Raw genomic sequence first — 13,078 nt, 5'->3', positions numbered from 1 at the left:
AAACAGCCGAACAGCAGACAGACCATCTGGACGCCCTTGCAGATGAACTTCTAGACGAAGACGGGGCTGGGAGGGCAGAGGCAGCCACGGGGACTGCGAAGACCTACTCTTGCACGAATTTCGTGCATTGGGCCTCTAGTGAGATAATAAAAGTCATACTGAAAAATATCCTCAGATAGCTTGGTGCCCACCAATCCCATTTCCTCTTCAACTTGGTCACATAGCTTGGCCATAGTCTGCAGCCTTCCTTGCAGTTGGGTGTGGTCATATGACTGAATTCAAGGCAATGATGTATGAGCCATACGCAGCCACTGTGAATTCAGTCATATGACCACAAAAAACACACTTTCTCCATACTCCATAAAAAACACACTTTCTCCATACTCCTTCCCATTTTGATAGCCTGAAACAGGCAAGCAGTGACCTTGGAAGCTCTATATTGAAGATGGAGAATATGGACGAAGCCCAGGACCCGACATCACTGTTTGGAGGAAAACTGCCCCACTAATCAGGCTCAATGCATGAAAGAAACAAAAACTCCAATTGTGCAAAGCCACTTAGATTTTGGGGTTTACCTGTCATAATACTGTTACTCAAAAAATACAAACTTGCTGGGATCAAATAATATGGTTCAAGTAATTCAGTTTCTTGTGTAAGTCTACATGATCTAGATAGAGCAGCATTATCCAAAGGAACTTTCAGACGTGACAAAAATGGTCGAGGCTCTGCACTGTCCAATATGGTAGCCACTAGGTACATGTGTGGCTATCCATTACCTCAAATGTGGTCAGTGTGACTGAGGAACTGAGTTTTTAATTGTGTTTAATTTTAATCAATTTAACTTTAAAAAGCCACATGCATCGAGTGGCTGCTGCACTGGGTAGCACTGTTCTAGAGACATGATTTTCAAAGCATGTTACATATATGAACTAGGGGGTAAAGCCACAGTATAAGTGGGACACATCTTGCTGGAATATCAATTTTACTTACAGATAACATGAATCATGTTTAGATTAAAATAAACATTAGCTGCCTTATGGAGCAGAATAGGGAGGCAATACAGAGCAGGGATTAAGCATGTAGCTTCAAGAGCCAGACTATCGGAGTTCAAAGCCTGATTTGACTACTTAAGTAGCTGAATGACTTTAGGCAAATTATTTAACCTCTCAATGCTACATACACCTTAACTTTCTGTAAAATAAGGATGATCCAGTGCCTATGAGTTCGTTCATGGATATAGATATAAATATAGATATAGATATAGGTATAGATATAGATATAGATATAGATATATAGATATAGATATACAAATATATAATAAAACACTCAGAACAATCCTCAGCACATAAATCTTCTAACATGGGGACAGATATTACCATCAACTTCATCATTATAACACTGTGAGGGGCAGTACAAAGTAGTGCTTAAGAGAATAGACAGTGGACACAGAGGCCTGGAACTTCCATCCTGTCTATGCCCTGGTTAAGTTTCTTATCTTCTCTATCTGCAGCTTGCTTCTGTGTAAAAGCAGAAAACCACATCTATCTCATAGCACTATTAAGGATAAATTAAATTTTGCAGTTTTCTCAAACTTTTCTGATCTTAAGAATCAGTTGAAATACTGAAATTACAGATTTATGGATACTATCGCAGATCCATTGAATCAGAGTCTCTAGTGGACACACTGAGGAAACTGTGTTTTTATGAAGTCCCCCAGATGATTCTTAGGACCAAACATGTATGGAGAACATTGAGATAATGTGTCTCCCCAAAATTCATATGTTGAGACCCTAACACTCCATGTGATGGTTATTTGGAGATGAAGCCTTTGGGAGATAATCAGGTTTAGATGGGGTCATGAGGATAGAACCTTCATGATAAGATGGGTGTCCCTATTAGAAGAGGAAGAGACACTAGGGTGCATTCTCATTCTCTCTGCTCCTTGTCCTCCTCCTCCTCACAAGTAATGACACAGCAAGAAGGGGGAAAGGGGCTGGCTGCAAGCTAGAAAGAGAGCCCTCACCAGTATCCAACCATGCCAGCATTTGTCTCCAAAGACTGTAAGAAATAATTTCCTGTTGTTTAAGTTACCAGCTTATGGCTTTTTAAATAGCAGCCCAAGCTGACTAAGATGCAATATATATAAGGATTAATGCAATTCAGGATAAATGGAAAAGTGTCTACCACACGGTAGTTATCCTTTTATGTGAAGACAAAATCCACAATACTCCAGTAAAACTTCACACTTGCAGAGAGCTAGGGAAAACTTTTTTCTGTGACTCTGGAATATTTCAAAGGAAAAGATTTAGACTGGGAAGCACAGAGAGTGGATGGAGCAGAAAAAATGGAGTAGACACACTTTTCTATTCTTCCCATGAAGTACAGCTAAATATATGTCACAGCACAGCACCCAAAAGAAAGGATTGTTGGCCCCGGTGTCAACAGTGCACTGGTTGAGAAACCCTGGTTTAAATCAACCTCCTCTTGGAGCCTTCCCCAGGTAACAGCAATCCTTTTGGTCCCTGTACCTATGGTCTCCGAGAAAGTTTAAGTAAGGTTACACATTTCCTGAGTTTTCCCCCAGCATGTTATTTTGCCTCCCCTAACAGGCCTTGTCTTACTTAGGCTATCCCAGCTAGTATAACAAAATACCAGACGGGGTAGCTTATACACAACAGAAATTTATTTCTCACAATTCTGGAGACTGGGAAGTCCAATATCAGGGTGACAGCAAGTTCTGGTGACAGCCCTCTCCCTGGTTCATAGCCCATGCCTTCTACCACTTTGTCACCACAGAAGGGACAAGGGAACTCTCCAGAGCCTCTTTTATAAAGTCATTAAGCCCAACCATAAGCTCCGCCCTCTAGTCCTAAGCACCCACAAAGGCCCCATCTAATAAAATAACACTGGCATTAGAAATTCAACATATGAATCAGGGAGGGGGACACAAACATTCAGACCCTAGCAGGTCTATAAGATTCTTTGTAGGCAGGACCAATTATTAGCTAACTAGAGGCCCCGATACACAAAATTCGTGCATGGGTGTGGCTGTCCCTCAGCCCAGCCTGCACCCTCTCCAATCTGGGACCCCTCCTACCAGGATCAGGCCTAAACGGGCAGCTGGACATCCCTCTCACAATCCAGGACTGCTGGCTCCCAACTGCTTGCCTGCCTGCCTTCCTGATTGCCCCTAACTGCTTCTGCCTGCCAACCTGATCACCTCCTAACCACTCCCCTGCCAGCCTGATTGATGCCTAACTGCTCCCCTGCCAGCCTGTTTGCCCCTAACTACCCTCCCCTGCAGGCCTGGTCCCCCCCAATTGCCCTCCCCTGCAGGCCTGGTTCCCCCCAACTGCTCTCCCCTGCAGGCCTAGGTCCCTCCCAACTGCCCTTCCCTGCAGGCCCAGTCGCCCCCACCTTCCCTCCTCTGCTGGCCTGGCCACCCCTAACTGCCCTCCCCTGGAGGCTTGATCGCCCCCAAATGCCCTCCCTGCGGGCCTGGTCCCTCCCAACTGCCCTCCCCTGCTGGCCATCTTGTGGCAGCCACCTTGTGTGCACATGGGGGCAGTCATCTTTGACATGGAGGCAGCCATCTTGTGTGTTGGAGTGACGGTCAATTTGCATATTATTCTTTTATTAGATAGGATAGATAGGATAGATGCCTGGTGCATGGGTGGGGGCCAGCTGGTTTGCCCTGAAGGGTGTCCTGGATCAGGGTGGGGGTTCCCTTGGGGTGTGGGGCTGCCTGGGCAAGGGGCCTGTGGTGGTTTGCAGGCTGGCCACGCCCCAAGCGGAAGCCCTGGTATCTGGGATTTATTTATCTTCTATAATTGAAACTTTGTAGCCTTCAGCAGAGCCAAGCCTCCTGCTTGCTCCATGGCCACAGCCATTTTTGTTTGGATTTATTTATCTTCTATAATTGAAACTTTGTAGCCTTAAGCGGAGGCCAAGGCAGGCCAGGGCTGCAGAAACTTGGCTTCCTCCATCACCAGGGGCAGCTCAAGCCTCCTGCTCTCTCCAGCTCCGTGGCTGCCGCCATTTTTGTTGGGATTTATTTATCTTCTATAATAGAAACTTTGTAGCCTGGAGTGGAGGCCTGGGCCGGCAAGGGCAGGCGGAAAGCTTGGCTTCCTCCATTGCCGGGGAAACCTCCTGCTCTCTCTGTGGCTGCAGCCATCTTGGTTGGGTTAATTTGCATACTTGCTCCTGATTGGCTGGTGGGCGTGGCTTGTGGGGGTAGCGGAGGTGCAGTCAATTTGCATATTACTCTTTTATTAGATATGATGATGTAAAGACACTGCTTGCCCTGGCCGGGTGCCTCGGTTGCTTGGAGCAGAGTCCCCAAAAGGTTGTGGTTCAATTCCTGTTCTGGGCACATACCTAGATTCTGGGTTCAATCCCCATCTGGGTGTGTAGGGGAGGCAACCGATCAATGTTTCTCTCTCTCTTTCTCTCCCTCCCTCCCTTTTTCTCTTAAAAAACACACAAAAATAAAAACATAACCTCCGGTGAGGGTTAAAAAACACACATAAAAACTTTCTACTGTTCCCTCCTGTACAGCTCAGTGGTAGGCACAGAAAAACAACTTACAATGTGCTGCCTCCTTTAAATCCATGGCCTATACAACTTTAAGCAGAGCTATATGCCAAGATGCAAGGATAGGTGTTTCTTTTTAAAGCCTTCCCTTTTCCATGCAATCCTGCTCCCTCTATCATGTTCTCTCTCTCAATAAAACTCATCACAACTACTTGCTCCCACACCCGCCACTGCTTCACCCTGGGAGCAGCTTAACCCAGCGCTCGGAAATAGTGTCCAGCACATGACACAGCTCCCACAGACAGGTGTCCAGTGAAGCCTTGGAGAAGTCACAGCAGCAGCCACACGGCTCGGTCCCCTGCAGAGTGCCAGCCAGCGGCGCCCGGCGCTTCATCCCCATCTTCTCTGATCCTCGCAAACACTGGCGGGACCGAAAGGAATCTGAAGCGCCGAGAGTGTCTGAACGACCTGCCCACCGCCCTGGTTTAAACACACTTCAAACCAGATATGTTGGGGTCAAGAACGCGTGACCTTTCCCCACACCCTTCGGGATGAAGGGGATGAAGGGCGGAGGGGTGGGGTCTCGGAGGAGGAGGTAAACTGCCGCAGCCTGGACGCCGAGGCGGGAAAGGAGGAGGACCCCAGCCCGGGAGATCCGCGGAGGCCCCGAGAGGGAGGAGACACCTCCCGCCCCTCCCCCTCGCCACCCCGCGCGTCTGCCTTACCTGCCGTCCCACCCAGCTCCGTCTGGCTGCACCCCGACTTCCTACAACAGGACCCCAAATCCTTCCTTAACCAAGCGCGGGCTCAAACGTCATCAGCGGTTGCCCGCCTGCGGTCACGTGATGCGCCGCCCCTTGGGTCACGTGACCGCAAGGGGAGCCAGGGGCGGAAGCCGGGGTCCCGTGGGCTCCTGGTCCGGGGCTGAGGGTAGGAAGCACCCCAGCGGAGAGGCGGGGTGGGGTGGGGACCCCCGTGCAGAACCCGTGCGCGATCGGCGGCCTGGCTCTGCGCTCTGCGCCCTGGGCGGCCCGGATGGCAGGTGAGTGGCGGGGTGCCCGCGCCCCTCCTTTGCATCCCCCTTCCCCTCCTGGGCCGCGCTGGCCGAGGGGACTTAGGGTGGGGTATGGGTGGGGGTGCCTGGCGTGGAGGACTGTGGAACTCGGACCGGGGCTGCTGCAATCCAGGCTCCTCTTCTCCACTTGATGGAAATTGTTTCCCTCGCCGCCGGCGCTGTGGGGAGGGGTGTGCGGCTGCTTGGCCCGCGTCTGAACCTTCCAAGTTTCCGGGAGCAAGGCCGGGTGCACCCACTATTTCTCCATTTACTCTGGAGAAAACTGAGTGCTTAGTGAGCGATTTTACCGCCCGACGGGCCCAGGAGTGAATTCTAGGTCTGCCATGGGCCGTGGGTCCCGGCAGGTCATTGTTCCTCTCTGCACCTGAATTCCCTCACCTGTGACATGCTGGTGCCAAGGCCCTTTGCATTTCGAAAAAGTCTTCAGAGGATCCCCAAAACCAAACAAACCAAAAACGTACAGAGCCCATGGTAGACCCGGGGTACCTGATTGCGAGTGCACGGAGCTCCCTTTTTGATGAGTGATGGAGATGAGGATGGTGGGAGGGAGATGGAGGTTTTACTGCCTGTACCCACGATGAGGAACCCCTTCCCGTTTTCCTTCTCCTGTCTTTTCCAGGACTCATGAATCAGACTAGCAGGGGTGGGCAAACATTTTGATTCGAGGGCCACAATGGGTTCTTAAACTGGACCGGAGGACCGGAACAAAAGCATGGGTGGAGTGTTTGTGTGAACTAATATAAATTCAAAGTAAAGGAGCGGAGGGGAGACCAAGAGAACCGGATAGAACAGCCGGATCCGGCCGGCGGGCCATAGTTTGCCCACGGCTGGAGCGATCAGACTCATTTCAGAATTTTTCTGGAGATTCCCATCACTTTTATCTTGAGCCACAACCATCATATTTTTTTCTGATAATGGATTGGTAGAGACAAGGACTTCCCTCTCTATGGAACTGAAGTGTTGTGGCAGGATAAAAATAGACCTGTCTTTTCTTCTCCTCCACAGCATCTTGTCCCAAGACAATTCAGTGACCTTCAGAGTTCAGTTCTGCACTCATTGGCTAATTGATAGGATGGTGTCATGCTTCATTCTTGAAAGCAGGTTGTCTTTCTGCCTAGGATCACTTTCCAAACTAAAAAACAGTTTCAGACCAAATTCTTAAAGGTAAAATAACTACCGCTTTTCTGGGTGCTTTGTAAAGACAATTAGAAAATGGAGTGGGATCTCTAGTTTCATTCCATGCCAAACGGCAGTGCAATCTGCATTGGGATCCTCTTCATCCCTAGCACCAGTAGAACCAAACGTAAGATTTAATGTAGCTTCTGCTACCATGTTTATTTACAAGTCATTCTAGAGTGATTTTTTTAAGCTCAACTAAGTCTCAACACCTATGAAGCTACCTGTCTCTGAGATTGCTGCAGCATTGGTACCCATCTTTAACGATGATCTTAATTCTGTTCTGTAGGGCCAGTTTTTTGGCCAATAATGGGGTATTTGCCAAACACTCTAGCCTTACCACAATCTGCAGGTGGCTTTTCTCTGAGACTTGTCACCTCATGGTCTCTAGGTGGCTTCTGGCATCAAATGTTCATTGGGCCATATTTAAAGGCAGGAAGGAAGGGGATAGCCAGGGTATAGAGAGGGAAATTTTTCTCCACATGCCTCTCCTTATAGCAGGAGGAATAAATATTTCCCAGAAGTCCCACCATAGATTTCCTCTTAGACCTCATTGGTTAAAACTGAGTCACGTGTCTAAACCTAGCTTCAGGGAGGTGGAAAGTAGTGCAAATGTTGAGAAAGACTTGGACATACATGATGTTGAAAAGTAAATCAGGTTTCCATGAAGTTGGCAAATGATAACCTAGCCAAATCAATACAGAGAGGAGAGAAATGCAACAAAGATGACACAAATTAGCACTTCAAAAGATAGTGATTTGAGAAAGAATTGGGAGAGACTTTGAGAAAATGAATGATGCCTTGAAACAGTTTTTGCAAAGATTACCTTCTTAAAGATCGTGATATGAAAGTCAACTATAAAGTATAAGATGCTGTGTTATCAAAATCAGAGTTTGGTAAAATAAACTCTGTCTGACTCCTCTGTCCATTAAATTAGTACATCGTTGTTGCAATTTTATCCTAAATTTTGTTAAGCAGAAACTTATTTTCACTGGGTTTAGCTACAGTGTTTTAAGATAGAACTAATCAAACTTTCTTACTGCTTGTTATGAAATGCTTATCTTTACAGTCACTGCGCAGCCTTTCTCAGGCATGTATTATCCTTGATAACAAGGACTTCCTGCACATAACATATGAGAAAAGCGTTTCTAAAGGTGTTCCTTCAACTGATTTTAGTGGATTTTTAGGACATACCTTTCCCCGAAGGTAAAACAAGTGACAGTTCCTGGAAGGAAAATGTAATAACCGGTGCCCAATTAAGGGCACATTGGAATCACACATGCTTAGTGGTTCCTTCTCCCAAGCTCAGTGGTAGCCACATTGGGTCTTTCCTCAGGGGGAGAAGTGAATCAAGGATTGAAAAAGAGGCCAAGAGTGTTAATTTATCAAAGCCCTTCCACATGGAAAACGTGAAGAAATGCGCCCTCCCCTCCCCCCACCCCCACTCCATCAGAACTCATTTTTCTTGTTTGTTTGTTTTTTAGGAAGTTTGGGAGAAAAATATTATCTATGTGTTTCACATGCTTCCTTAAATGGAGAATAATTTGTTTTTTGGATACAGTTTCTTAAATGGAGCAAACATCTGTCAGTAGACCCGGTTTCCACTAATGATTCCCAGACCCCAGCTCTGAAGCGGGTTAACTGTCCCCACCAGCCACGCACGAGGTAGCTGCTGGTCCTCAGGATGTTGGACTTCCTAGCTGAGAACAACCTCTGCGGCCAGGCCATCCTAAGGATCGTTTCCTGTGGCAATGCCATCATTGCTGAACTTTTGAGGCTCTCTGAGTTTATTCCTGCTGTATTCAGGTTAAAAGACCGAGCTGATCAACAGAAATATGGAGATATCATATTTGATTTCAGCTACTTTAAGGTAATCTTCCCCTACAGCATTTTTACCATTGTCTTTTCTACGAAAGCATGCTTTCTGTGGGGCCCATGAGATGCTAAGAAGTTAAGTCATTATGGAGAAAGAGTTAAATAGGAGAGATTTTTATTTATATGTTTTTGTTAATCCTCACCTGAGGATATTTTTCCATTGGTTTTTAGAGAGTTTAAGAGAGGGGGAGAGAAAGAGAAACATTGAAGTGAGAGAGACACATTGATTGGTTGCCTCCCGCACACACCCTGACCAGAGCCAGGAATTGAGCCTGCAACTCGAGGTATATGCCCTTAACTGGAATCAATCCCGGGACCCTTCAGACCGCAGGCTGATGCTCTATACCAGGGGTGGGCAAACTTTTTGACTCGAGGGCCACAATAGGTTCTTAAACTGGACCGGAGGGCCGGAACAAAAGCATGGATGGAGTGTTTGTGTGAACTAATATAAATTCAAAGTAAAGGAGCGGAGGGGAGAGCAAGAGAACCGGATAGAACAGCCGGATCCGGCCCGCGGGCCGTAGTTTGCCCACGGCTGCTCTATACACTGAGCAAAACCAGCTGGGGCAAATAGAGATTTTTAAACCAAATTTAATATCAGCCAACTAACTTGAAAATAATGTAAAGGTATTGTGTGGAGCCCTAATACAATAGAACCACATTTTATAAAGATAACTTTGGTATAACACATTTCATATTAAAGCGTGCTAATTGTGGTTGCAATTCAAATTCGTTTCTTTCAAAGGGATTTTATACCTAGGCTTCTATTATCTTTGTTACTTTCTGTTGCTCTGCTTTCAACTTTTGACATCCCTTTTAAGGCATAAGAACACATTTTTAAGACTACTTGGAAATCGTTACCCACAAGTATGTTTTTATTGACATCTCCATATATATGTTTTTCTTCCTAGGGTCCAGAATTATGGGAAAGCAAACTGGAAGCTAAGCCAGAGCTACAGGATTTAGATGAAGAATTTCGTGAAAACAACATAGAAATTGTGACCAGATTTTATTTAGCATTTCAAAGTGTGCATAAATATATTGTAGACTTAAACAGGTATTGATTAATTTCATAATAGCTTATTCTGATAATAAATCGTGGAGGGGGAAAGGGACATCCTAGAACATGGCAATCTTTCCAAGTTATTCCACAGTGTACTAGATTATACCATGCATAATTGTCTTGTCCTTCCTGTGGCACTAGTCATCTTAAGTATCTTAGAGTTTTATTATGATTTCCTGCTCTTGTAAAGTGTTACAATAATGTTGGTCTATACTAACTCATAATGTGTTTCAATCCTGTGGTTTATGATCATATTTTAGTATATTATATATGAGAAGTGGGAAAAAAGGAACATATTTTCATGGCGTTGGTAACCATACTTTCCTTCTTATCCCTAACCACACAATATTCTCTTCCTTCCATCCCTTAAGAATTCATTACTCATTAGCTTTAAAACTAATTAAACGCTGTTTAAACTAGTCCATGTTTGTATGCCGTTACTTCCTAAGATATTTGTAGTTCATAAATTGGGACTAGGGAATATTCCTTTTACTTGGAGTAGCCATAACGATCAACCTGTGGCTTCTATCGCCATGAGTTTCAGCTCAAAAATCATTTGAAGGCCAGAATGCCTGGTATCTTGCTTTACCTTTAGAAATCTTTACTTTTCTTCATCAAAGATATTGTTCAAGTTTTCATTATCAATGAATAACGTGCTCTGGGGTTTCATATCTAGATACCTGGAAGATCTCAATGAAGGTGTTTACATTCAGCAAACCATAGAAACTGTGCTGCTCAATGAAGATGGGAAACAACTTTTAGTAAGTGCTAGTTACCATTTAAATAGAAGTTCAAGAATGTCAAGCTTAGCATCACCTTTTTTCTGTAAGTCACAAGTACATACAGAGTACCCTTCTTTAAAGTGAGGCAAAATTCACTGATAATTATTTTCTAACAGATCTGTGTCTGAATGTAGACTTTGAACAGAATTACAAGTGAATAAAGATTGTGTAGAGTTTCTGAGCTTCCTCAGTGTAACAGTCCTCTCTTCTTTATCTTTTGCATCCCAGACATCTAGCCTAGTATATAGTGATCACTTAAGAAATATCTGTTAAGTAAGTGAATGACTTAGAGGTGTTCATAATACTGATATCCTAAGCAAAATATCAAAACCAGGCCAGCTGAAAGATAAGCACTCTTGAGTTGAAATTTATTTTGCATAAATTTTCCAAAGCTCATTCTGTACAGAAGGTGAGAAAACCCTTCGGGGGGAACCTGCATTCTCCTTGTAATAGGAAGCTTTTAGGAGGAATGGGAGCAAAGTGATCTTTTTAACCATCATCAACATCCCTCCATGAGATTGTGTCCTCCTGTGAGTTTGGCCATTGTCTCTTTCTCTTCCTAGTGTGAAGCACTGTACCTGTACGGAGTCATGCTGCTGGTCATTGACCAAAAGATGGAAGGGGAAGTCAGAGAGAGAATGCTGGTTTCTTACTATCGATACAGGTATCCCTGGGCTGGGGCTGCATGTGCCAGAAGCATGCTGTTGGTACAATGCAGTGTAGGTTTCTATACTGCTTTTATGGCAAACAGCAGCAGTGGGACCTAGAATGCAAAAAGAGAAGATTCTGAATTTCTTCTGAAGATACAATAGAAATTACAGCAGTTACTATATATTTTATATCATCATAACAGATTAGATATCATATAATCTCCAGATTATAGACATGTTATAGATTATTAGAGATATACAGATTGTCATGTCCATGCTGGTACCTCAGTTTTTGGGTGTGTGGTGTGTGTTTTTAAGGGAATCTGAATTTTCTTTACCTTAAAGATAAATTTGCAAATGTGGAAGTCTAATGCATGTTCTTTTTTGGTTTGTTTGTTTTTGTTTTTAAGTTTCAAATGTTACTCCTTGGCAGATGTAAGGAAATGGATGCATTTTCTGTTGTCAGTTTCAGGTTGATGGCTTTGAAAAGTTATCACTCGGGTCAGGTTGAAAGGGAATTCTCACCCATATATATGCACGAGACACAAAACAAGCAACAGCACCCATCATGATCACGTGTTAGGTATGTCTACAAAGAGCTGTGACTTCAAGAAGGAGTATCACTTCAACCAACTCTGATTCTAGTACCTAGCACCCACGTTTCAATTTGTTGACTTAATGAGTCAAAATCTGGATACAGGGTTAATGTCAGAAATAGTCAAAATTCAGGGAAGAAAGAGTCAATAAGCAGGAGTCAGTTAGGAACTTGAGCTAAAGATGTGTGGACTAGAATTAACATTTTCAAGCTCACAAATCAGGACAACCTAAATAGGGCAAGGAGGGAGGTCCTCAACAGAGGGATTGTTTGGGGACACCTGGGACTGCTGCCTGCTCAGCAGTAAGTTACTCTTAGCTGCTCAGCTGGCCCGCTTCCTTCCAGCTGTATCAGTGGGAGGAGGCTCTCCACCCACACGCATAATTCATTCTCATCTGCGTGACCAAAAGCTGTCTTAACATCCGTGGTTTTAAAAATGAACTTTGAATGGCCTTGCCTGTATTTCTGAAAGTACCTGGAAAAACAAAAGAGGTAAATGACATAAAGAAGAGAAAAGTTTGCTTCTCAAGCCCAGCTTTGACAATCTGGCTTTGTCCCTTTTGGTACAACAGCTAATTCATTAGAATGTGGGGATCCGTTGTTGAAGGGACACGGAAAAATTGCAAGTCAGAGCTGTGACAGAGGAGGTTCCTACATTCAGTAGGAGGCCATCGTCACGTCTAAGATTCTTCGAGTCCCTTTGAGGGAGTCCTACTCCAAACCACCCGAAAATCACAGGTGTTTTGATTAAATCTATGTAGACAGTTCCCCTTAACAAGAAACACCAATTACTGTCTATCCCACTTTACATTGTCTTGATTGTTTAAAATTATTTTCTAATTTATGAAACATTGGTGCAGGTTCACATTCTTTATGTACAATTCTGAAATCCAAAGAGCTATGGAAAATACACACACACAGGCACACACACACAGGCACACACACAGAATAACTTCTTTGGCAGCAAAACCTGATCCAACCTGAAACCATATGGAGTCAAAACCTGACCAGAGCAAATATGAGGCTATAGATAGTCTTGATTTATCTCTCTTGTGTGATATTCCTAAAATTTCCTATGTAAATATTAATTTGTGGTGATTGTGGAATGCAAGCTGATACCGTACTGGAATGTTATATTGTGTACATACTACTTTCTTACATTTGGAAAATGCTATATTCTGAAACAAATTCAGACCCTGGAAAAGGGACAGTGGACCTTGACCTAGAACTGTACTTACATCCAAGAACCCATCTTATATGTTTGCTGTATTTTAACAGGCTTTTTGAAAATATGATTTTGAATCTTAAGGATATAAATTGACCCAC

The 13,078-nt window shown here is 44.4% G+C and overlaps 2 protein-coding genes across 8 annotated transcripts in view; one reads left to right on the top strand and one right to left on the bottom strand.

The window, feature by feature from the left end:
• Positions 1-5,380, bottom strand: part of NSMCE2 (NSE2 (MMS21) homolog, SMC5-SMC6 complex SUMO ligase) — a 228,045-nt gene extending 222,665 nt beyond the window's left edge. For 3 of the 4 annotated variants that reach the window (XM_080646208.1, XM_080646210.1, XM_080646209.1), the window contains exon 1: positions 5,262-5,378. The gene's annotated coding sequence lies outside the window, so the exon portion shown is untranslated. Of the gene's footprint in view, positions 1-5,261 lie in introns of all 4 variants that reach the window. The other variant, XM_080646211.1, reaches the window with a different exon arrangement.
• Positions 5,381-5,390: 10 nt separating this feature from the next.
• The window catches only part of WASHC5 (WASH complex subunit 5), a 49,226-nt gene continuing 41,538 nt past the window's right edge, over positions 5,391-13,078 (top strand). For 2 of the 4 annotated variants that reach the window (XR_013959289.1, XM_080646206.1), the window contains exons 1-5: positions 5,396-5,578; positions 8,272-8,657; positions 9,574-9,719; positions 10,402-10,486; positions 11,071-11,171. Coding sequence is in view for 2 of the 4 variants with exons in the window: in XM_080646206.1 (XP_080502332.1) it covers positions 8,472-8,657; positions 9,574-9,719; positions 10,402-10,486; positions 11,071-11,171 (518 nt within the window). In the remaining 2 variants the exon portion in view is untranslated. Of the gene's footprint in view, positions 5,579-8,271; positions 8,658-9,573; positions 9,720-10,401; positions 10,487-11,070; positions 11,172-13,078 lie in introns of all 4 variants that reach the window. The other 2 variants (XM_080646207.1, XR_013959288.1) reach the window with 2 other exon arrangements.

This window comes from Plecotus auritus, assembly GCF_963455305.1.
Source record: "Plecotus auritus genome assembly, chromosome: 11".
NCBI lineage: Eukaryota > Metazoa > Chordata > Mammalia > Chiroptera > Vespertilionidae > Plecotus > Plecotus auritus.
This window is presented reverse-complemented; position numbering and strand designations above follow the sequence as displayed.